At 41.2% G+C, this 24,504-nt stretch overlaps 3 protein-coding genes across 29 annotated transcripts in view; 1 reads left to right on the forward strand and 2 right to left on the reverse strand.

The window, feature by feature from the left end:
* The window catches only part of LOC104430723 (2-dehydro-3-deoxyphosphooctonate aldolase-like), a 45,145-nt gene extending 23,434 nt beyond the window's left edge, over positions 1–21,711 (reverse strand). For 4 of the 27 annotated variants that reach the window (XM_039307482.1, XM_039307483.1, XM_039307484.1 and 1 more), the window contains exon 1: positions 16,939–21,711. In XM_039307482.1, the coding sequence (XP_039163416.1) occupies positions 17,196–21,359 (4,164 nt within the window). In that variant the 5' untranslated portion in view covers positions 21,360–21,711 and the 3' untranslated portion in view covers positions 16,939–17,195. The other 23 variants (XR_005548579.1, XM_039307493.1, XR_005548576.1 and 20 more) reach the window with 23 other exon arrangements.
* On the forward strand, positions 193–1,022 carry LOC120290698. The gene is made up of 3 exons (XM_039307061.1): positions 193–286; positions 451–612; positions 919–1,022. The coding sequence occupies exons 1-3, from the start codon at positions 193–195 to the stop codon at positions 1,020–1,022; spliced, it is 360 nt and encodes a 119-aa protein (XP_039162995.1).
* LOC120290137 (putative disease resistance RPP13-like protein 1) lies at positions 7,346–9,816 on the reverse strand. The gene has a single exon (XM_039305833.1). It carries the CDS (start codon positions 9,814–9,816, stop codon positions 7,594–7,596), a length of 2,223 nt encoding a protein of 740 aa, XP_039161767.1. The 3' UTR covers positions 7,346–7,593.
* Positions 21,712–24,504: the final 2,793 nt, after the last annotated feature.

Genomic DNA, 24,504 nt, shown 5'->3' on the forward strand with positions numbered 1-24,504 from the left:
CACTGACAGAGTTAAGGGAATATGAAATATACCTCCAACCAAGAATTCAAAATAAAGAAAAAAAGGGGTAATTGTAGAAGAGTTTAAAAAATTGACCACCTCAACATGTTTCAAGCGTTGATGTATTCTAATATCTGAAGAAGCTTCTGTACTGATCATATCCTCTTTAACATTTTCTCTCCTCCTGAAGAGATGGCTTCCTCAACAACCATGGCTTTTTTAGCTCGTCTTGTTGTGCTCCTGCCTGTGACTGCTAGTGCTGCCGACAGTTTGGCTCCTTTCATTGGTATAAATTGCAAGCACTTCTTTCTTAGAGCCTGTTGCCGTACTCAGGGCCTGCAATAACGGCTTCTCATTTTTATTTGCCGTTGATCAATCTGCATTGCATTCACAAATAGTTACAGCAAATAACGGACTGATTTTCTTGCTTGGTTTGAATCGATGTTGCAGAGGAGCTATGCGGCGAAGTGCAATGTGGAAATGTGTACACTAGCGCTCCATTTGGCTTTGAATGCCGGTGCAAATTGGGTTGGAAGCAGATGCACCCCGACAATGAAGATGACCTCGAGTTCCATCTTGGTGTGGACAAGGTTGCAGGAATTGTAACAATAAGTAAAACAAACACTTTGCCTTAAAGCAGGAAATCATTTGACTAGTTCTTTGCAGTAGAATGGGGAAAAAAAGAAGTGTAATTTGCCAATTTTCATTTGAGTAAAATGGCGAAAAAAATGGATGATGAGACTCTGGGAAGATAGAACAAATCTAATCCTCGAACGTGAAGCTCGAGGGTTTCGTCTGCAGACTCTGCGTATTAACTCACATAAACTTCAAACTTTCAGAGCCATATGCTTGAGGTTTATATGAATTGTGGTGCTTTTGTCGTCATAGGATTAAGTTGCAAATCTTCTCTTTGTGCAGGTTCTGTCGTGTACACCTGCATGCCCGCGCCTCCCCCAGTCCCATCCGTTCCATATAACACATCTGTCTTCGATCGCAAAACATCTTCGCTTCGCAACTTATGAGCACACTTGCCAGTGCGATGCCGGTAACAAATTTCTCATGAATGTCATCGTCTTCCCATGCTTCAGTGATTGTAAGATATAAATTCAAAGACTCGAGATTGCAATTCATACTAATTCCTGGTTTTTCCACTCATGCATGCTTTCCTTTAATATGGTCTCGTGTTGGATTTTCCAAAGGCACAATCGGAAATGACCGTGGAAAACTCGGAAAATAAAAGTTTCCAACTCATCTACCACAGGATCAGACGGCGGAAGTTATGGTGAAATTCCAAAAACCTCTCTCTCGATCTTATCTTTTTCTATGGCAAAAACAAGTTTTCCTAAGAACAGGTTACTTGCTTTCTAAGATTTCGATTAAGTCAAAAAAGAGAAGTTCGTCCTTCATAATCAGTACTAATAAATGACCATGTAGTTCAATATAGTCCCACCTCCTACAGCAGTAAACAGCCTTTGACAGTGCATTTGGTGTTGAATGAAGACGATCGAAGTCATCAACTTCCTTTAAGAACATAAAACATGATATTTATGAACTACAATCTAGTGAAATTTTCTCCAAACCTAATGCCTAATTTATTGTTTCTCATCAGCGCACTCCTACCTGGGAAGTTGCTGTGGATGGCCGGTTCAATGGGGACTAGAAGAGGGCATCACGAGACTGAGGCTTCATGTGGAGTCGTACTAAAGACGTATAGATTATACTCGGTTTCAATTCGTGCAATGGCTTACGTTGCACTTTGTTCTTTGTTTGTTGAATTGACATTCTTGTGTAGAATTGTTATAGAAACATGTCTATTGTTTGGTTGACAATACACTACCTTGTATTGCATGAATAAAAGAGACCAGTGCTTTCACTCCTCCCTTCACCGAGGCTTCCGAAGATCGCAACCATTCTAGGATCAAACGGAACCGGTATTCTGTGAAACATCTTGACCTTAAGTTTCTTCGCTTTTCTTTTAGCATTCAGCCTAGCAAGCAGAGCTATTGACGCCCTTAGCAGAACACTGTTTTTCAAAATCATAAGACGTGTCTTGGGGTAGACACCCCTTGTGTTTAGCTAGGCTAATTGCATCATCTCTAGATAATTTCACATAAAGATTTGATCTTCAAAGAGAGATTCTGATCAGATTAAGGTGATAAATGGTAGACAGCTGAATGGAATCTAACAAAGACGAATCCATGGTACTTTGCTGAATCCTGAAGATTAAACTAGAATTCTTAACATCCTCAACAGTAGACAGTATTTGTGAATTTCAGTTTCTTCAAAAATAAAAAATAAAAAGTATGACATTTATCATGCATGAATGCAATGGTTCAAAATTGAAGGCCAAATCGCTTCACACCAGGAACCTCTGGTTTTCGTCTCCCTTCAGTTGAATCACTTCCATAGTCTTATTAACAACATTGAATAATAAACAAAGGATATGCGACAGTCAACAGGAGTGTAATCACAAGTAATAACCATGAATGCAATTGTCTATTATAACAGCAGAAACTGATGGGTAAAGTATATTTAAAATTGCTCGATAATGTGCGTTACAAGGGCTGCTGCAAATTAAATGATTTACACTTAAAGCATGGGAGGACCCATCTGGACATTTCAGTTGTTTAGAACAAACAGAGCATGATTGCCCATTAAAGAGATGCAAGATACAATCTATTTGAATCTAATGAAGATTACAATTCTCACCAAGGTGACTGCTGGACAAAAACATTGCTATGTCTTCACACCAATGCTGGTTTTTCACCATGCTCCACCACTCCCTCCAGCGAAGATATCTCCTTTCCGGCAGCAGGACCGTCCTAATTGGAGTCTTGAAATACAAGTCCACAATGAAGTTTGAGTTATCTGTCACGTAAGGCTTCCCGTCACCATGCTCCACCACTCCCTCCAGTGAAGATATCTCCTTTCCAGCGGCGGGACCATCCTTAATTGGAAGTCTTGAAATACAAGTCCACAATTAAGTTTGACTTATCTGTCACGTAAGGCTTCCCGTCTTCATTCAACCATAGCTGTGCCTCACGCCCTTCTTCATTGAACAACCCTCGAAGTACACCTATCAACATCAGAATTCCCAAATCGATCAGCTTCTCACAACATTAGGAACTAAACAGTATCATGACAAACCCCTGCTTTTCAGGAGCAAAATCCTCCGTCGATTCCAGTCAGATCCCAAATATGACTCCCATGTATCAAAAACGTATCGTCCTCTAAAACTACATTTGACGCAGAATTTATATTCGACGGCATTCTAAGTACTTAAAAAGGCTCTTGTTTCTGTGTGTTTGATTTTACAAAGTAAACTAAACCATCCGGTCACACCTTCACTTAATTGCCTACTTAAAAATGATAAAAATAGCCGATTCTCAGGTTTTTTTTTTCCCCAAGATATTATCTTCACACAAGATGAATTGTCTAACGTTCACCACATTGAATCCATCTAAGAACATCATTTCATGATCAAAAGGGTCCTCCTATACTCATCTTAAATCCACAAAGCAATCACTTCCTAGTGCAATAACTTCATAATTAAGTAAAAACCGCCTTATCCACCCCTATTTCCAAACAGACTTGCCCTAATACGTAACCTACTACTGACATGGTTTAAATGGACCAATGGAATTCAGTAATGAGACCACTTACCAGATTGTACTTCCAACTGTAGTAGACACTTCTTCGTACCCTGTCCTCGTCATGGGAGAGCTGAAGGAGCGGCAATGTGACACAGAGGGATATAGAGGTGAGGACGACAGAGTGAAGAGCGGAAGCAGAGGTGATTGAGGTGCAGACAACAAAGGGGAAGCAGATGAACTCTAGTTACGCCCAAAAGCTTCAGCTCACTAAAAATATGCTGAAATAGGAAAAAAAAAAAAACCACTTGTTAAGTACACATACAATTTTTGGGTCTAAAATTAAAATACGAACCCTTTTCAAAGAGCCAGCTCAGAAATTTATTATACACCATAATTCAACCTCTGGGGTTTCGCGGATTAGGAGTCGATAACGTTTCGTGCATCACTTCTGCAGAATCCCACATCCGAAGATTCAGAGCCTTTCTAGGGAGGGAGGGAGGCCACCCTGGGGTAACTCCCTCAGCTTCAGGCAATGGAAGATCCATAAGGTATGGATAGAGGAAGGGAGACTGCTGGATAGTCTTTCCACGTTCCCCATAATCATGGTGGTTGCCATGTCCAAGAACAACCCGTGCTCCACCACTCCCTCCAGCAAAGATATCTCCTTTCCTGCTGTGGAACCGTCCTTAATTGGAGTCTTGAGATACAAGTCTACAATGAACATGTAAGGCTTTCCATCTTCATTCAACTGTAGCTTTGCCTCACACCCTTCTTCATTGAACAACTCTTGAAGTCTCACCTATCAACATCAAAATTCCCATATGGATCAGCTTCTCACAACATCAAGAACTGAATAGTATCATAACAAACCTCTGCTTTTCAGGAGTGAAATCCTCTATCAATTTCATTCAGATCACAAATATGACTACCATGTATCAACAAGTACTCTAACCTACAATTAATGCATAATTTCTTTTCAACAGCATTCTGAGTACTTAAAGGGCTCTTGCTTCTGTGGGTTCAATTACACAAGTAAACAAAACCATCTGCTCACATCTTTCACTCGATTGCTGACTTAAAAATTAAACATAGCCGATTTTGGAGTCTTTTTCCAAGACATTATCTTCGCAACAACAAGAATCGTCTAAGATTGAGCACATCGAATCACTCTAAGAACTGAAGTCACAATCTGGATACTCCAACAGTCATCTAGACATTGCTAACCATGATGATTATATCCAACCGGTCGAGGAACAGAGATTTCTATTACCTTCACCCATCTAAGAACCCATTTCATGATCGAAGATTCCTACTATGCTCATCTTGAATCAACAATGGCTTTAATTTTAGGAGGAAAGCAAGGTCAGTCAGATGAAAACTAATTAGAGAGCAAAACAAGCGAGGAGCATCGTTCTCTCTAAGTCCCCATTTCCGCCCAAGAACATACTTTGCAGCAACGCTCTTTATGTGCTTCGCCATGTGCAAAACATGTTCCTCTGATTCAATCGCATTCAGTCCAGCTAACAGAAAGAACAGTTCCGCCACCTGTTAAAGAGTTCCAGCCATCAACTATCAATCGAACCGCAGCGCATTAAGGTCGGCTATAGAAAGAAGAACAAGATGAGTTCCGAACCTTGAGCTGGTTGAACAGGAGGGCCGACGAGTCCATCTCCGTCCAATCAGGCTATAAACGGAACGTACACTGCAATCGGGAAAAAAAAAAAAGAACGATCAGCATAGGCATTCTTAAAAATTCACCGAGCCAAGACTCGATCCCTCGCGCTCGGCCAGGCGAGCAGCCGAGCAGACTTGCCCTGATTCGTAACCCTACTACTGACGTGGTTTAAATGGACCGATCGAGTTACAGTATCGAGACACATTACCAGATTGTGCTTCCACGAACTCACGTAATCCTTCTTCGTACCCTGTCCTCGTCGACGAGAGGGAAGGCTCTGGTGGGGAACATGGAGGAGCGGGGCGTGACAAAGAAGAGGGAATAGGACGAACAAAGGGGCACCCTTTTCAAATTAAAATACGAACCCTTTTCAAAGAGCCGGCAGAGATATTCTACCTCCATATCTCAACTTCTGGGATTTCGCGGATGAGGGGCCAATAGCAACCGGTCCCTTTCCTGCATCGCTCCTGCAGAATCGGGCAATTGATGATCCGGAGGTCTTCGAGGGAGGAAGGGAGGCCATCCTGGGGCAACTCCCTCAGCTTCGGGCAATCGGAGATCCATAAGAACCGGAGAGAGGGAGGGAGACCGCTGGACAATCTTTCCACTTTCCCCACATTCCAGATAGAGAGATGGAGCAGAGAGGGAGGGAGCGGAAGCACAAGATCCTCCTCCTCTCCCAATCCTCCAGCGCTGCCCATGATCTCCAGTACTTTAAGGTAGGTGAGGGGAGTAAGCCACTCGCTCGCCAGCTGCTTAATATTCATGCGTCCCCCTACCTGAAGTTTCTCTAGTTTGGGCGGCAATCCTCCATCGGGAAAGCGGATACTATCACAAAATTTTATCGTCATATCACGGAGATATAGAAGTCGATGCAACTGATTAGGAAACGATTTTATCTTCGGACACTCCCGAAGATGAAATTGCAAGATGCTGGGAGGAAGAGGAGGGAAGCACTCCAGCTCTAGAGCAAGTAAGAAGGCCAATTCCAAGGAATGGAGGCTGGATAGTGTGCTTAGGCCCTGAGGTAAGCTTCTCAACTTATGGCAACCTATAATTTGAATCACTTGAAGTGACTGAAGATGGTCTAGACTTATTTGCCTGAGCGACTCCACTTCTCGGCAGTACCAAATTTCGAGTCTCTTGAGGCTTACGGGTAAAAATATACCCCTGCTAAATGGAGAGGCTAGCAAAGAATCGCAGTGGGCGATTATTAAACTTTGCAAACAAGACATCTTGTTCCCTTGGGAATTGATGCTACTTCGTTCATTTGGATGAACATTTAATCCTCTGGGTAAAGATTGCAGCATATTGCAGTCCCAGATTAGTAATGATATCATAGATTTTGGTATACCTGTTTCGAGGAAAGACACGAAATTTGGACAATTTTCAACTGACAAGTCTTTAAGAGAGTAAAGGGTGTGCATCTTGCTTGGGAGCTTCTCTAATTTGATGCAATTCCTCATGTGGATGGTCTCGAGGTTGCCAGGCAGCTCTGTATCTCCTTCTTCAGCCACAAAATACATGAATTCAGGACACATGTCGACGACTAACCTCTTTAGACAAGTGAGATTTTGGATTACATCTCTATCTTGCCATAAATATGTTAACTTTTCACAACTTTTCATATATAACTCTTCCAGCTTGATTAGGGAGCTTGTAAACTCATGATTTAAGCAAGTGAGTTCAGAGACATCTTCTATGACAAGAGAGGTTAGAGATGTCAAGTTTACCAAACTCGTCAACACCCGCTCATTACAACCTATGAATTTTAATTCTTTTAGAGATGGGAGGCTAATGATGGAGGGCAACACATTCATATGCAGACAGGAATTGATTTCGAGCTTTATGAGGGAGCTTAGTTGACTAGGCAATTTTCCTATCAACACAGGACAACCTTCAAGGAGGAGATGCTCGAGATGAGGGAACAAAACTCCTACTTCTTCAATCCGAGTGCAATGAGACCAGTCTTCCCACAATGGCATGTCCTTAAATTCTAGAGTTATTAAGGATGGAAAAGGACTTTCATCAGTTCCATAAAATTGAGACCCTATTGTGCATATAGCATTTAGACTTTCAATGTATAGTTCTTTGAGCGAAGATAGCTGCCCGAGTGATGGCAACATTTTGGCCCTGCAACATCCATGTAAACGTAAATGCACTATGTTAACATGTGGGGGACTTTCTAACCATGACGGGAATTTTAGGCCACCATAGTAGGATATCACGAGATTTTCAAGGTTTTGGTGAGGATGAAGAAAGTCGAGGATCTCTTCTTCAAGCTCTTCATTCGGGAATTTTCAAAATCTGGACTCCATTGCATGGTCAACCGACATATTCCCTCCTTTGTGAGTAAATTGGTGTCCCTAGCATCTCCAACTTCTTGAACCTTATGCAAATCGGAGATGCACAATTCCCCTTTGAGGTTTTCAGATTTTTTAACTCCTTCAATCTTGACCCATTTTCTGTTCCCACTACAAATTTGGACAGCATCTCAAGACCCACCAAATTACCTATATACATTGGCATCACTCTTAAATTTGGAGTGTCGGTAATGTCAAGAAATTTTAAATTGATCAATTTCTCCATACCTTTTGGTAATTGGGTGAGGTTTTCACAGCTCTGCAACATCAAAGCCTCTAGGTTGTACAATGCAACAATTGACTTTGGAAGCATTTCAATATCAGTATATGACAAATTGAGGTGCCTTAGGTGCCTCAGTTTGCCAATGCAATCCGGTACCTTTCTAATGTAATAGTGACATAATGAAAGAACCCTCAAGTACTTCAATCTAGATAACAAGTCGCATAGCAATTTCTCAGACAAATAGGACCCAGCATAGTACCTAGATTGCTTCACTAACGATATGAAGCTCCTAAGTCCTTTCATACCATGATATATTTTGAATCTTTCTGCCACAATATGACTGCTGGAAATGAAAGAGGCGTGACGAGCTAAATACGCATTATTTTGATAACCCTCAGACTCAAACTCCCCTAAGCTAAAATACTTTGCACCAGCAACTAGTTTCGCCAAGTCATTCACAAGATCATGCATCAAGAATCGTGATCCATTGCTACTCGACTTTTGAAATAATGACCTAGATACTAGTTCGTCGAAATAATTCAAACCTGCATTAAAATGATTCTTTCCTTCTTTTCCCTCCAACAAGCCCTCTGCACTCCACCAGCAAATCAACTCATCCCTTTCAATTTCATAGTCCTTGGGAAATATGGCACAATAAGCAAAACATCTCCTCAAATTGAATGGGAGATGGAGATAACTAAGCTTCAAAGCCGGAAGGATCTCATTTCTTTCTTCGGGTAGGTCCCAAATTTTGTTGGTCGATATAGCTTGCCATTCATAGGGACTAAGTTTGGTGCGCAGCAGCCCGGCCAATGTCTTCACTGCTAATGGCAACCCTTTGCATTTTCCCACTATTTTCCGACCTAATTCTTCAAGATGAGGATGACAATCGAAATTTCTAACTCCAAGAGCATGAAATGCAAATAGAGTCATGCGAGCATCTTCAGACAACTCTTTGAGATAATACGGTGCAGCACCGGCTAATGAAGCAACGCTGCTGTTACGAGTGGTGATGATGATCTTGCTTCCCTTTGCTCCCGATTGAAAAGGCTTCAATAGGGTAGTCCAGTTTCCAAACTTCTCATTCCAAACATCGTCCAAAACAACAAGAAACTTCTTTCTCGAAAGGTTTTCCTTGAGTTTATCTTGAAGCCAGTTCAAATCCTTATCTTCACATGACAAATGGGCGCTAGTTGTCCCTAAGATACTCTTTGTGATAGCAAGCACGTCGAAATCATCAGAAACACAAGCCCATGCTTTCATATCAAAATAGCTTGTGACTTTAGCATCATTGTAGATTTGTTGAGCCAAAGCCGTCTTCCCAACACCCCCCATCCCTACAATGGGAATCACTTTTATATCCACACATGTTCTATCGTCTTCTTGTTTGGTCAATAATTCAAGGATCTCGTTTTTTTCATCCTTTCTACTAACAAAACCAGGCTCAGGCAAATACGTAGTGGGAAGCGGCTTATCCAATTGGTAGTATGCTGATCGCTCCCCGTTATTCTCTCTCAAGTGCAGACTGTCTTTAAAAGTTATGATATCTTGTAATCTGCCATCCATCTCTCTAATCTTGGATCTCATTTTGCAGTTGAACATAAATGCACTTGCGCTCAATTTGAAGCAACAACTCGGAAGAAGGGATCGCCCCCTGCTACGGCTGAGTTCTGCATCAGACTTTTTTTCCACAGATTTTAGGGCAAACTCATCAAGCAAGTCATCAATGTCATAGGCCAAGTTCCCAAGATCTTCGAGCCACGACTTCACCTCGGGATCACTAGCCAATTGCCTATCCTCTGCATCATAGAGCACCTTGTCGATCTTGATCAGCATCTTCTCCCATTTCTTTAGCAACGTGTGGATCCCCCTGTGCCGTGCAAAGTTGAGCAGCTCGGGAGAGGCCAATTTCTCGAACAGCACTTGAAGAAGGGCCTGAAGAAAGAGCTCTACGATGGGCATGGCTTGGTTCGGGAGTGGTAGAGATTTAAACAAGAGTGCACGGATGGTTTGAAACAAAGTGTACTGGGTGGAGAAGAAGCAAAGGTTCTTACGTCCAAGACAATAGCATCAAATGATGGGTGTGAATAAAAGACTTTTTAAACATCAAGTCCTCTAGTTAGATTCGACATGGCTTTTGTCAATCTTGCGGGCCGCCTTTGGCGTGAAGATGGAAAGACTTCTAGCGCAATTCTGACGCAAAACTAGGTCTCCATGGCATATGAGCCCGAAGGCAGAGTCAAGGAAGCTCCACGTCAATATGGCTCCATCCACCCCAAAATTATTCCAAATTGTGGGTCCCCTTCCTCACCGTCTCCATCTGCACCAAGCCTGCAGACTTCACCAGCCCTTCACTTCTCTTTTGTTTTTTTTCCTCCTCCTAAACAAGGGGCCCATTTTTTTTGAAAATGTTTTAAAGTTGTTCTAGCGAACTCTGAAGGAAAGTCGGTTGATCAACAAAACCGCGTCTGTGGAGGCAAAGGGAAAAAGGAAGGCTTTAACTTTGCAGTCGTCACCGGTGATGCTAACGTTGAGCCCCCCATTGAAATTTCCAGCGACCAGCTCGAACGTTGTGAAATGCCCGTCGATGACGGAGGAAGCGACTTGAGAAAATCCAATTTAAACCCATGGAGATAGGAGAACATAGATCTTCCCTTTTTCCCATCTTTCTCGCCTGCAACCTCGCAAACCGACCTGGAGGTCCTAAACATCATGAATCAAAGAGACGAGTAAATGTATTCATAACCATTTTCCAAGGAAATAATGATATTCTCTGGTATTTGGCTGAAACCTGAAAATGAATTGAAAAATATTTTCCACCATTTGATATAAAAAATATTTTCCTCCGTGCACTTGTATCAATGATTTTTTTATTATTTTATTTTTAAATCAATTTTAATTATGTTTATTTTTCTTTTCTTTTTTCTTCTTCTTCCTTGATCAATCGCCAGCCATGGCGACGGCCAATGACCAACCATAAGCGAGCTCAAGCCTTGCCATAGGCTAGCAAGGCTCCAGCTTCCCAAATATTGTGGTGAGGCTCTGTATCACCTGATCCATTGAGGTCGAGCTTGCCTAAGGTCGGCGAGCTAGGCAAGGCTCAAGCCTTGCCCAAGGTCGCTAAAGCCTCACCGACCTCTAGTGGCCTCAGGTGACTCTCCAAATCCAATGAGTTGAGTGGGGCTTGAGTCTTGCTAGAGGTTGTTGGAACCTTGTTCTGGCAAGCTTGGGCGAGTTTCCTTAGTGTTTTGGTAACCTCAGGCGAGGTGAGGCAGAGCCTCGCCGCCTTTTGGCGAGGCTCGAGCTTGTCTTTGGCTGCTCACCGACCATCGCCGTGGTCGACGATCAGTCGAAGAAGAGGAAAAAAGAAAAAAAAAGAAAATTAAAAATTCTATTTAAAAACTAAAAATAAAGATGTTTGGTGAGAATTATAAAGCACTCGGTTTAGAAGTGGAAGAAAGATGATGGAAAACGTTTCCTACTTTCTCAAAAGCAAAAAACATTTTTCTCTATTTTAGAAGGCCTTTTTTTTTTATGATGGAAAATATTTTCTTCGACCAGTTCATTTTTCATGAAATGAATATCGGAAATTTCGAAAAACATTTTCTTAAAAGTTGTTTCAATGAAATGAATGGAGACTTAATGTCTAAATTTTCTTTAGGAGGAACTTCCCAAAAACCAAGCCATTGAAGGCACATGGCAGCTTCCGAAGAACTTCCTAATTAGCATTGCGCATTGCTCACTTCAAATCTTTGATTTAATGGCCTTTTCTCTATTATGATAAGTTCTTTTTTTTTTGGTCATAAGTAACGATTTCATTGAAATAACTAAGTCATATGTGGAGAAAATACATTAAAAGCATCAGCACATAGTAAATCAAACAGGGCAGGTGGGGGGTTCTGAAGCCAATTTTGTGGAAGAGTATTGTTCCTGCAAGCTTTCGCCAGCCAATCCGCCGGCCGGTTTGATTCCCTTTTGCAATGGGCCAGGAAATGGCCCGAAACAGCTTCATTTTTGTTCTTGGTGATTCACTAATGAGGCCATGAGCATCGCGATTGAGAGACGCGTGGCGTTTAAAGACGCTAATTAATCCTCAAAGACAGGGCTTCAATCGAGCAGGTTTACTTAGAAATTTCAAATCCCCAAATCCTCAATAAGATGTGATACTAGAAATTAGCCATTCCTGATAAGTTAATTAGCACAATGAATTTAACAAAAATAGAGAGAAATTATGCAGGATAATGCTAAGATACTGCATGCTAGACGATGATGGTCGTCTCAAAGGAACTGTGCATGCATACTTTGCATTCAAAGCTCGATCTTCTAAAATTCTCATTTGAGCAGAACTCGTGCTTGTGTGCGAATTTGAAGCTCCACTTCGAATTAGTCAGGATTTGAGGAATGGTCTTTTATCGCAATCATCATCAATTTCTATTTATGTGAAGTGGATACTTATACATTGATATTCTTCTGAATGATTTGAAACTATCCGGCTCAAAGTTTCATGAATTTGACGGGCAATAAGTACGCAAACTCAAGATGAAAGGGATTTCTCTCTCTATGATTGATGATAGAAGATCTAACTATCAGCGCAGATAGGCCAGAAGTACAAGAAGGAAATTGCAAGCAAGAATAGGAAGTTATGTGAATTTATTACTGGGCTAAGAACTTAGATTAACTTGTCAAAATGAGATTACATGACCACAGATATACATCTGCCTCTACTTCAATGACCATGGTTCAAGCTGCAACGATGGTCGCATGAATCTATTCGACAAAGGTCAACATGATCAGAGGCCAAAAAAGGCAGCTTTCAGAGCTAATACGGTCTAAAACTGTTCCAGAGCTGGATTACATTGACAAAGTCTGCTAGAAACCTCATATGTCTAGACTTTGAGGCCTATTTAAGCAGGGAAAGTCCTCAACTCAGCTGCATTATCTTCCTCATGCTCTCCAGAGATCTCCTCGAGCAAATGGCCCTTCGACTCTGGCACCAAGAAGATGAAGACTATCCCAAAGAAATTGGTCGCGCCGAGTGTGATCAAGATCTTCTTGACACCGATCCCATCCACAGCATGCACAAAACTGAATGCATCCACCAAGGACCCAGCCTTGCCAGCTGCGGCATATATGCCAAGACACGTCGACCTGAGCTGCACTGGGCAGATTTCAGTGGGCACCAAAAATGTGGTGGCATTAGGGCTGAAGTTTGCGAAGAAGTAGGTGAATGAGTACATGATCATGAACCCGTTTGATTGTCTGGCAAGGTCCGTTGCCCATGATCAATTTACTGCGAACCCTCCGATCTTGTCGTTGAATGCCAGCGTGAACCAGTAACTTTACACAGCTATTATTATACGAAGCTAGAGCTCGAGCTCATGCTTAGTTACGCAAAGATAAATGCTCATTGCATTCAACTAAGCCCCAACTACCACATCTCTAGTACGAGTTCTTCAGCACCTAGCTGGTGATGGCCAAGCTTGAGCTCCGGTCCACGCCTCCCGCCACTGAGAGAGTTAAGGGAATAAGAATTTAGAAATATACCTCCAAAGAAGAATACAAAGGAAAGAAAAAACAGGCACTTCTAGAAGAGTTTTTGAAAATTTACCACCTCAACTATCTGCATCGGTTTGAATCGATGTTGATTAATTACAACAAATGGCGGACTGATTTTCTTGCTCAGTTTGAATCGATGTTGCAGAGGAGCTATGCGGCAAAGTGCAAAGTGGAAAGGGGTCGTGCGTTGTCAATGCCAGTACTCTATTTGGCTTCAAATGCCAGTGCAAAGCAGGTTGGAAGCAGATGCGCCTCGACAATGAAGATGACCTCAAGTTCTATTTGGCTTCAAATGCCAGTGCGAAGCGGGTTGGAAGCAGATGTGCCTCGACAATGAAGATGACCTCAAGTTCCGTCTCAGTGTTTACAAGGCTGCAGTAATTGTAACAGTAAATAAAGCGAACACTTTGCCTTAAGTAAGAAATCATTTGACTAGTTCTCTGCAGTAGAATGGGAAAAAAAGTGTAACTTGCCAATTTTTCGCTCCAATTAAATGGCGAAATACATGGATGATGCGACTTTGAGAAGATAAACAAAAAACTAATCCTAGAACATGAAGCTCGAGAGCTTCATCTGCAGACTCTGCACATTACCTCACATAAACATTCAACTTTCAGAGCCATATGGTTGAGATGGTTGAGATTCATATGAATTGTGTTTTGCTTTTGTGGACATAGGCTTAAGTTGCAAATCTTCCTTTTGTGCAGGTTCTGTTGAGCACTCTTGCATGCCCAGGTCTCCCCCAGTCCCATCCGTTCCATACAACACATCTGTCTTCGATCGTAAATCATCTTCACCTCCCTCATCCTTTTGGTACATAAGTCGTATTGAAGGAATTTCTGGGCAGCTTGCTACTGGATATATTGTGGAGGAAGGACATGCACGAAGTCTGCAACTTACCAGCACACTTGCCAGTGCGATGCTGGTTACATGATTCTCATGAATGTTAGCATCTTCCCATGCTTCAGTGATGGTAAGATATAAACTCATAGACTTGAGATTGCAATTCATACTAATTCCCAGTTTTTCCACTTATGCGTACCTTCCTTTTAACATGTCTAGTGTTGGATTCTTTGAAGGCACAATTGGTAACGACTGTGAAAAGCTCGAATAAAAGTTTCCAACTCATCTACCACAGGATCAGATAGCGGTAGTTAAGGTGAGATTTTGAAAACGTCTCTCTCTTGATCTTATCTTTTTCCAATGGCCAAAACAAGTTTTCCAAAGAACGGGTTACTTGCTTCCTAAGGTTTCGATTAAGTCAAAAAAGAGAGGTTCATGTAGTTCAATCTGAAATGGTATCTGTTAACAGTCACATTTACATAGTCACAGCTCCTACAACAGCCTTTGACAGTGCATTTGGTGTTGAATGAAGCCAATCCAAGTCATCAACTTCCTTTAAGAACAAGAACCGAATTCACAATCTGGATACTCCAACATTCATCTCGACTCTGCTTAACCACAATTATTATATCTAACCTGTCAAAAGCAGAGATTTCCACGCATCTTGAATCCACAAAGCAATCACCTTTTAGCGCAATAACTTCATAATTACTGGAAAGAAAAAAATAATCCACCTTAACCCACCCTATTTCAAAGTAAACTCGCCTTAGTTCGTAACCCTACTACTGACATGGTTTAAATGGACCGATTGAGTTATAGTATCGAGACACTTTACCAGATTGTACTTCCAAGAAGTCACGTAACCCTTCTCCGTACCCTGTCCTTGTCGACAAGAGAGAAGGCTTTGGTGGGAAACACGGAGGGGGCAATGACATTGCACGAGAGCTGAAGGAGCAGCGGCATGATAAAAAAGAGGGAATAGGACGACAGAGTGGAGAGGCAAAGGAGCATTAGGTGGCGATGGAGGTGCAGACAAGACAACAGGGGGGGGAGGGGAGGAGATAATGATGAAAGAAGAAGGGTGGGTTATTCTTGGCATTCCCCTAGAGTAGTTACACTCAAAAGCTTCAACTTACTCATCTATCTGCTAAAATTATATGAACTTGTGGGATTTCCCGGATGAGGTCCAATCGCGGCCGATCTGTTTTGTCCATCGCTTCTCCGGTATCTCACCACATCCTTGGATGGAAACCAACCTTGTAGACCTAGCCTCGGGCCATTTCCAATGAGAGTAACGAAGTACAGTAGATACTTTGACTTGCAGAGGAAGAGAAGAGTCATAAGTTATTCTCCTTGAGAGATGATTCCGGTGAGATCCCAGCATCGTGTCACAAATCATACCAAGAGAGATATTATCTCCATTACCCGCTATATATCCAATGCGGGGTTTCAAAATATTCCTGACTTTTAATAAATTCCTCCAAGCATAAGTAGCATCTGGTTTAGAGTCAAGATGATAGCTATAAAGCCAGGCAAAACATAGAGACCACACCTCTACAAAATTCTCCACACACTTTAAAATACAAGCAAGATTTCACAAATCCAGTCTTTGAATGCCAAAGCCTCCAAACTGCTTAAGAGGATGGACAGTCCATCTAACTTTTGCTCTCTTTTTAGCATCAGGATCTCCCTTCCAAAGGAAAGGCTCTACACTTACGCTCAATCATTTCAAAAACTTTCTTGGGCAACAAAAAGAGTTGACACTAACAGTCAACCAGACTATGAATAATAGATTTGATAAACTAAAGCTTTCTGGCATATAAGCGGCTTTTAACTGTCCAAGCTTTAAATGTTGTTGTAATTTGATGATATTGTGAGAGCCTTATAATCCTTTTTGGAAAGTCTTTCAGACAATCCACACTCACTAAAAGAAAGAACCAAACAAGAACATAGGGTTGGCTGATTGGTCATGCTGTTTGATTTGATTGCTGCATGTTACACAAATGCAGTTTTTAAAAAGTTAAGCTGTTAAGAAACCTTCCAAGCAATGCATATATAACGTATAACTTAACGCTCCCCTTGCATAGAATTGATCCGTCACACACACACACACACACCCACCAGAATGTGGACGTAATCACATCGATGAGATAACTGGAAAATGATAACAAACAACATAACAGATGATAAGTTTTAAACCATTGACATGCGCTTTGATACAATGCTAGAAATGAACAAGTAGAATGCCGACAATATGCTAATCCTTCAGAAGAGATTCTTCCTAGATTTTGATTATACCCCATTACCATTGCCTGTGTCTTTCAAACAGTGAAAACAAATCTACTTACCCTTTGAACCTTGCCAACCAGCATCTCCAGAGTCTATGGCTATGCATCTTTGATTCCAAAGCAGCTTCTCCTCCTCCTCCTCCTCCTCCTCCTAGACTTAACATAGACCTTTCCATGGGTCCCTGTGCCATGCCGACAAACTTCATCAACGGGGGAATTCCAATGTAATCTGCAAGACGAACAAGATTTAGACTCTTGGCGAATGGGCAGTGCAGAAAACTGTTGGAATGGAATGCACAAAAATAAGCCGAGAAATCCAAATCCAAATGCGACAGATCCATTAAGACAAAAGTGACTATGAGTAGAGGAGTAGTAAATGGCAGAGATCGATTGATACCTTGATTTTTGAATGGAAATAGTATGTCAGAGGCATAGGAATCTTCGGGAGATGGAGACTTGGGGTGATCTAAGGTGAGGATGACGACCGAGTGGAGAGGCGGAGCCTAGGGAGGCGATCGAGGTGCAGAGACGACAGAGGGAAAAGCGGAGGTCATTGATGCTATGGAATCCCCTTCTTCAAAAAGAGCCAAGGCTCAGACATTAAAAATACCTAATCTTTTCCGCGTAGAATATTCAGAGTCCGAATCCTTTTTTTCAAGTAATTGACTTGTTGGGGTCATCAGTCAATGAAACTTGCGGGATTTCGCGGATGAGGGGCCAATAGTAGCCGGTCCCTTTCTTGCATCGCTCCTCCAGAATCGGGCAATTCATGATCCGGAGTAGTTCTAGGGAGGGAGGGAAGCCATCCTGAGGCAACTCCCTTAGCTTCGGGCAATTCCATAAGTTTAAGAACTGGAGAGAGGGAGGGAGACTGCTGGACAGTCTTTCCACTTTCCCCATATCGTTGATATAGAGATCGAGTAGAGAGGAAGGGAGCGGAAGCACAAGATCCTCCTCCTCTCCCACTCCTCCTACGCTGCCGTCGATAATCATACGTCGAAGGGAGGTGAGCGGGGTAAGCCACTCCCTCACCGGCTGCTTCATATTCTCGCATTCAAGTACCCAAAGGCTCTCTAGCTGAGGCGGCAATCCTCCCTTGGGGAAGCGCGTGATACTCTCACACCCATTAATATCCAGATGTCGAAGACTCGTGAGCCGATGCAACTGATTAGGTAACGATTTTATCTTCGGACAACCGTAAAGCTCAAATGTCGAGATTCCGAGAGGAAGAGGAGGGAAGCACTCCAGCTCTAGTGCAGTCAAGTGGTACACACTCAAGGATTTGAGGCCGAAGAGTGTGTTTAGGCCTTTGGGTAAGCTTCTCAACTTATAGCAACTAACAATTTTAATCTTTTGAATAGATTGAAGATAGGCTAGATTTATTTGCGCGAGCGACTCCACGTTCTGGCAAAAGCAAATTTCGAGACTCTTGAGGGTTATAGGTAAAAACATGCCCCCGCTGAACAGAGTGGTTGGCAAAGAATTGCAGCTGGAGATCACTAAACTTTGCAGACAAGACATCTTGTCCCCTCGGGTATTGATGCTGCCTAGTTCATCCGGGTCAACATTTAATCCTCTGGGTAAATGTTGCAACCTATCGTAGCCCTCGATTTGTAATGATATCATAGATGTCGGTATACCTGTTTCGGGGAAGGACACAAGATTTGGACAGTTTTCGACCAACAAGTGTTTAAGAGAGTTAAGGGAGTGCATTTTGCTTGGGAGCTTCTCTAATTTGATACAATCACTTAGGTAGATGGCCTCGAGGTTGCTAGGCAAGTCTATATCTCCTTCTTCAACCACAAGATACATGAATTCAGGACACCTGTCAACAACTAACCTCTTCAGACAAACAAGATTTTGGATTACATCTCTGTCTTGCCATAAGTAAGTTAACTTTTCACATCTTTTGATATATAACTCCTCTAGCTTGACTGGGGAGCTTGTAAACTCATGATTTAAGCAAGTAAGTTCAAAGACATCTTCTATGACAAGAGAGGTTAGAGATGTCAAGTTTACCAAACTCTTTAGCACTCTCTCATTACAACTTATGAATTTTAATTCTTTGAGAGATGGAAGGCTAATGACGGAGGGCGATGCATCCATATGCGGACAAGACTTGATTTCGAGCTTTGTGAGGGAGCCTAGTTGACTAGGCAATTTTCCTATCAACACAGGACAATCTTGAATGAGGAGATGCTCAAGACGAGGGAACAAAACTCCTACTTCTTCAATCCCAACGCAATGAGACCAGTCTTCCCATAATGGCATGTCCTTGAATTCCAAAGTAATTAAGGATGGAAAAGAACTATCATCATTTCCATAAAATTCAGACCCTATCGTGCATATAGCATTTAGACCTTCAATATACATTTCTTTAAGCGAAGATAGCTGCCCAAGTGATGGCAACGTTTTGGCCTTGCAACATCCATGTAAACGTAAATGCACAATGTTAAGATGTGGGGGACTTTCTAACCATGACGGGAATTTTAGGCCACCATAGTAGGATATCACGAGATTTTCAAGGTTTTGGTGAGGGTGAAGAAAGTCAAGGATCTCTGCTTCAAGGTCTTCATTCCGAGAAATTTCAAAATCTGGACTCCACTGCATGGTTAACCGACATATTCCCTCCTTCGTGATTAAATCGATCTCCTTAGCATCTCCAACTTCTTGAACCTTATGCAAATTAGAGATGCACAACTCCCCTTTGAGGTCTTTCAAGTTTTTTAACTCCTTCAACCTTAACCCATTTTTTGTTCCCACTACGAATTTGGACAGCATCTCAAGACCCACCAAATTACCTATATACATTGGCATCGCTCTTAAGTTTGGAGTATCGGTAACGTCGAGAAATTTTAGATTGATCAATTTCTCCATACCTTTCGGTAATTCAGTAAGGTATTCACAGGCCCGCAACATCAAAGCCTCTAGGTTATATAATGCAACAATCGACTTTGGAAGCATTTCGATATTAGTATACGACAGATTAAGGTGCCTTAGGTGCCTCAGTTTGCCAAGGCAATCTGGTACCTCTCTTATTCGATAATGACTCAATGAAAGCACCCTTAAGTACTTTACTATCGACAACAAGTCACATAGCACTTTCTGGGACAAGCAAAACCAACCATAGGGCTTTCGTAATGATATGAAGCTCCTAAGTCCTTTCATTCGATGATATATCTCGAGTCTTTTCGGCACAATGCGATCGCTGGGAATGAATGAGGCATGACGAGCAAAAGATGCATTACTTTGATTACCCTCAAACTCAAACTCCTCTGGGCTAAAATAAGTTGCACCAGCAACTAGCTTTGCAAGGTCATTCACAAGATCATGCATCAAGAATTGTGATCCGTTTATACTCGACTTTTGAAATAATGATCTAGATACTAGCTCATTAAAATAATTCAAACCTGTATTCCAAAGGTTCTTTGCTTCTTTTACCTCCAACAAGCCCTCTGCAATCCACCAATGGATCAAGTTGTCCTGTTCAATTTCGTAGTCCTTTGGAAATATAGCACAGTAAGCAAAACATCTCCTCAGATTGGAAGGTAGATGAAGATAACTAAGTTTCAAAGCCGGAAGGATCTCATTTCTTAGGTCCCAAATTTTGCTATTCAATATAGCTTTCCATTCTTGGGGATTGACTTTATGGCGTAGCAGCCCGGCCAATGTTTTTACTGCTAATGGCAACCCTTTGCATTTTTCCGCTATTTTATGGCCTAATACTTTAAGATCTGGATGATGATCGAAATTTCCTACTCCGAAAGCATGAAATGCCAACAGAGTCATACAAGCATCTTGTGACAACTCTTTGAGATAATATGGTGGAGCACTGGCTAATGAAGCAACGCTCTTGTTACGAGTGGTGAGGATGATCCTGCTTTCCTTCGCTCCCGATTGAAAAGGCTTCAATAGAGTAGTCCAATTTCCATAATTCTCATTCCAAACATCGTCTAAAACGACAAGAAACTTCTTCCCCGCAAGGTGTTCCTTGAGCTTATCTTGAAGCCAATTGAAGTCCTTACCTTCACAGGACAAATGACCGTTGGTTATCCCTAGGATACTCTTTGTGATAGCAAGCACGTTGTAATCTTCGGAAACGCAAGCCCATGCTTTCACATCGAAATAGTCAGTGACTCTCGCATCATTGTAAACTTGTTGAGTCAAAGCCGTCTTCCCCACACCCCCCATCCCTACGATGGGTATCACTTTTAGATTTGCACATGTTCTATCGTCTTCATCTTTGGTCAATAATTCAAGGATCTCGCTTATTTCATCCTTCCGACTAACAAAACCAGGCTCGGGCAAATATGTGGTGGGAAGCGGCTTATCTTGTCGACGGTATGCTGATCGATTCCCATTATTCTCTCCAAAGTTAAAAGTATCTTTCCGAGTGATGATATCTTGTAGTTTGTTATCCATCTCTTTGATTGTGGATCTCATTTTACGGTCAAACATAAATGCTCTCGGGCTCAATTTGAAGCAACAACTCGGAAGAAGGGAGCGCACCTTGCTGTTGCCGAGTTGTGCCTTGCAATTATTTTCCGCAGACTTTGTGGCGAACTCATCAAGCAAGTCTTCGATGTCATAGGCCAAGTTCCCGAGATCTTTGAGCCACGACTCCACCCCAGGAGTGCTGGTCAGTTGTCTCTCCTCTGCATCATCCAGCACTTGATTGATGCTATTCAGCATCTTCTCCCATTTCTTCAGCAGGTTATCAATCCCCTCACGGCGTGCAAAGTCGAGCAGCTCGGGAGAGGCCAACCTCTGGAACAGCACAGGAAGAAGGGCGCCAAGAAAGAGCTCCGCGATGGGCATGATGGCTTGATCCGGGAGCGGCGGAGGATTAAACAAGAGTGCCTGAATAGTTTGAAAGGAAGTGTTTTGAGTGGAGAGGAAACAAAAGTCCTTACGTCCGGGACAATAGCACCAGCTGATGGGTGTGAATAAAAGACTTTTTAAGCATTAAGTACTCTAGTCAGATTCGAGGTGGCCTTTGCCTTGGTGGACATCTCTTTCGTCCAGTTACGCTGAAAAATGGACGTTGAGGCCAGAGTCCGGGTAATGCGACATTCGTTGATTCTACCCGAGGTAAAATGTCCTATTGAAAGGCAGATAGAATTTCAGCTTTTTATCAAGTGGGCTGCCTTCGGCGTGTAGATGGAAAGATTCCTCCCGCAATTCTAGTGCATATTGGCCCAAATTGTGGGTCCCCTTCCTCACCGTCTCCATCTTCACCGAGCCTGCGCGCTTCACCCGCTGTTCACCTCTCTTCTGTTTTCTTATTTCCTTCTCCTAATAATGGCAGACAAGGCGCCCATTTCTTTTTCTTTTTTCTTCTTAAATGTTTTAAACTCGCGCTAGCTACACTGAATTTGCGATCAACAAAACTGTCGGTGGAGCCAAAAGGAAAAAGAAAGGCTTTAACTTTGCAGTCGTCATTTGCGCTGCTAAAGTTGAGCCTCTTTGGAATTGCCAGTGACGAGCTGGAACGTCACGAAATGCCCGTCGTTGATGGAAGAAGCGGCTTGAGAAAATCCAATCAAAACCCATGGAGAGAGGAGAACATAGATCTTCCCTTTTTCCCATCCTTCTCGCCGGCAGCCTCGCAAACCGACCTGGAGGTCCTAAACATCCTGAACCAAAGAGATGAGTAATTGTACTCATATCGACGGTTAAATTTCAATCAAAATAACCACCACTTTTTTTTTTTTTAAGAAAATACTTTTAGGGTGCTTATTAATCAATTAATAAAATTATATAACTTTTCACATAACATATATGACAATTTTTTAGAGTGGATACGTCATTATTAACGAAAGTGATCATATAAGTGCGAATGGTAACGTTTATGTTCTTTTTGTTAGGGAACATAAACAAAAAAAGTGTTTACATTAAACGATTTTGAACAAAAAGAACGCGTTTGGTAACGTTTGTTTCGGGAATAAAAATGAATAGAAACACGTTTGGTAAATTTTATTCTTTTTTATTTCTTTTAATTTTTAAACATTTTTATTTTATTTTTCATTTTTTCCTTTCTTTTTATTTTTCTTTTTTTTTCTGGCAGCCTCGCCGTGGTTGGGCGAGAAGAGAAGAGAGAGAAGACAAAAACGTTTTTCATTTTTGTTTCTGGAACAAGAAACAACAATTTGTTGTTTCTTTTTTTTTGTTCTTATTTTGTTAAAAAAAAAAAAAAAAAAAACGCAACCAAACACGTTTACATTTTTTCGTTCTCTAAAACAAAATCAAATCAAAGTGTTCCAGAAACGTTTCTTTGGAACGTTTCCATGCACGCCCATATATGGACCTAATAATTGCTCTCGCTTTCAAAATGAATATAATGTGAGCCATGAAGGTGCATGGGACTAATTGAAGTTTACACATCGACATATACATCTTGTGTCTTAAAATTTATTGCTTTATTGTAGAAAAAACTTGCAAAATGGATAAATATGCTGTCAATTTTATAATGACTGGCCAATAGTAGACTAGACAAAGGAATCGGTCAATACAAAAGACTACATATAAGTCAAACTAAGAATAAACATGTCGGTATTTTATCTTCATTTTTGTTGCAAAAACAAATGGTCGAACAATAATAAACCAGAAAACAAAAAAGTAAATGGGATATAGAATATATTTGATTCAGTTAGTATGATCTAATCCACGGGGAGCGCAGTATCATATTGTCGCACGTGCCATATAAGATTGCCAATAATAACTGGACCAACACATTAACAATTGTAGGAGAAAATTGATTGAGATGATTAGATTGAAAACTTACGGAAAGATTTAGAACAGTAATAGCAAAATTGATAAATTTATGATTACATTAAAATTCACACAATAAACACTTTTAAAATTGAATTGATAATTGTTCTATTTGAAATCAAAGTGGAGTAGATACAATAATTATGACTGCGACATCATTCTTATCCCAAATTTTTTGGATGAGCGGTTGCAAATTCAAGATCATATTGGTCTTCACGCGTCTCATATGTCAATTCGTTGTCTTAAATGTCCGCGGTCCTCTACAGGTCCTAGGACAATAATGTCTACCGCTTCTTTTGCTTTTTCTTCCAAAGTAACATTAACATCTTCGAGGAGAAACGTGATGTGTTGTGTTTCACATTAGGATGATCTTGGTCTTTTCATGACTTGCCTGTCCATCCTTTGTTTTTGTTGAGGAAATTTTCCAAATTGATTTTGAAGATTGACAAAACATTTTCATAAGTGTTCAATGATTAAAGAATTTTCAAGTAATATTCTTTTATTCGGACATGAAGTAACAAAAGTCTATATAATAAAGTCCACCGTCCCTTGCAAGTCCTTAGAGGACAATAATTGTCTCATTTTCCCTTTTCTTTTTCAAAAGTGACACTACAACCACGACTTGTCTTTTGAAGAAATTACCTTTAGGGTGCTTATTAATCAATTGGTAAGATTTGACTGTTGTTGTCTCCTTCATTTCTTGCCCAGCAAAATGCTGAAAGAGAGTAAGAATAATGATGATGACGACGATGAAACAATCATGCAAGTACAATTTGGTATTTAACATCCTTTTAGTCACAAGCCCGCAAGTGTTAAACTAGTACAACTACATGAAAAGTACGCTTAAGATGTAGCCACAACTGCACGAGTGATTATTGCATAAATTAAATTTACTAGATCAAGATAATTTTTTTTTTTTTGGTAAAGTACTAGATCAAGATAATTACATTTCAAGAATATCTAAAATTTATGCTGGATCTTACTAATAATTTTCATATAGCTTCTTCACTTTAATTAATTATGTCTATCACATTACTGGAAGATTAAATTTATGTATATTTTCTATAACTTTCAATTTACAAAAAGAGTTCTAACTTTGTCGTATTTGATACTTGTCATTCTCATCAAATTTGGATTTGTGAAAATAGTATCATCTCATTTGGTTATTTGTAATATTCTGGGAAAGGCCCAT

Source organism: Eucalyptus grandis, chromosome 2 (assembly GCF_016545825.1).
Source record: "Eucalyptus grandis isolate ANBG69807.140 chromosome 2, ASM1654582v1, whole genome shotgun sequence".
Classification (NCBI taxonomy): domain Eukaryota; kingdom Viridiplantae; phylum Streptophyta; class Magnoliopsida; order Myrtales; family Myrtaceae; genus Eucalyptus; species Eucalyptus grandis.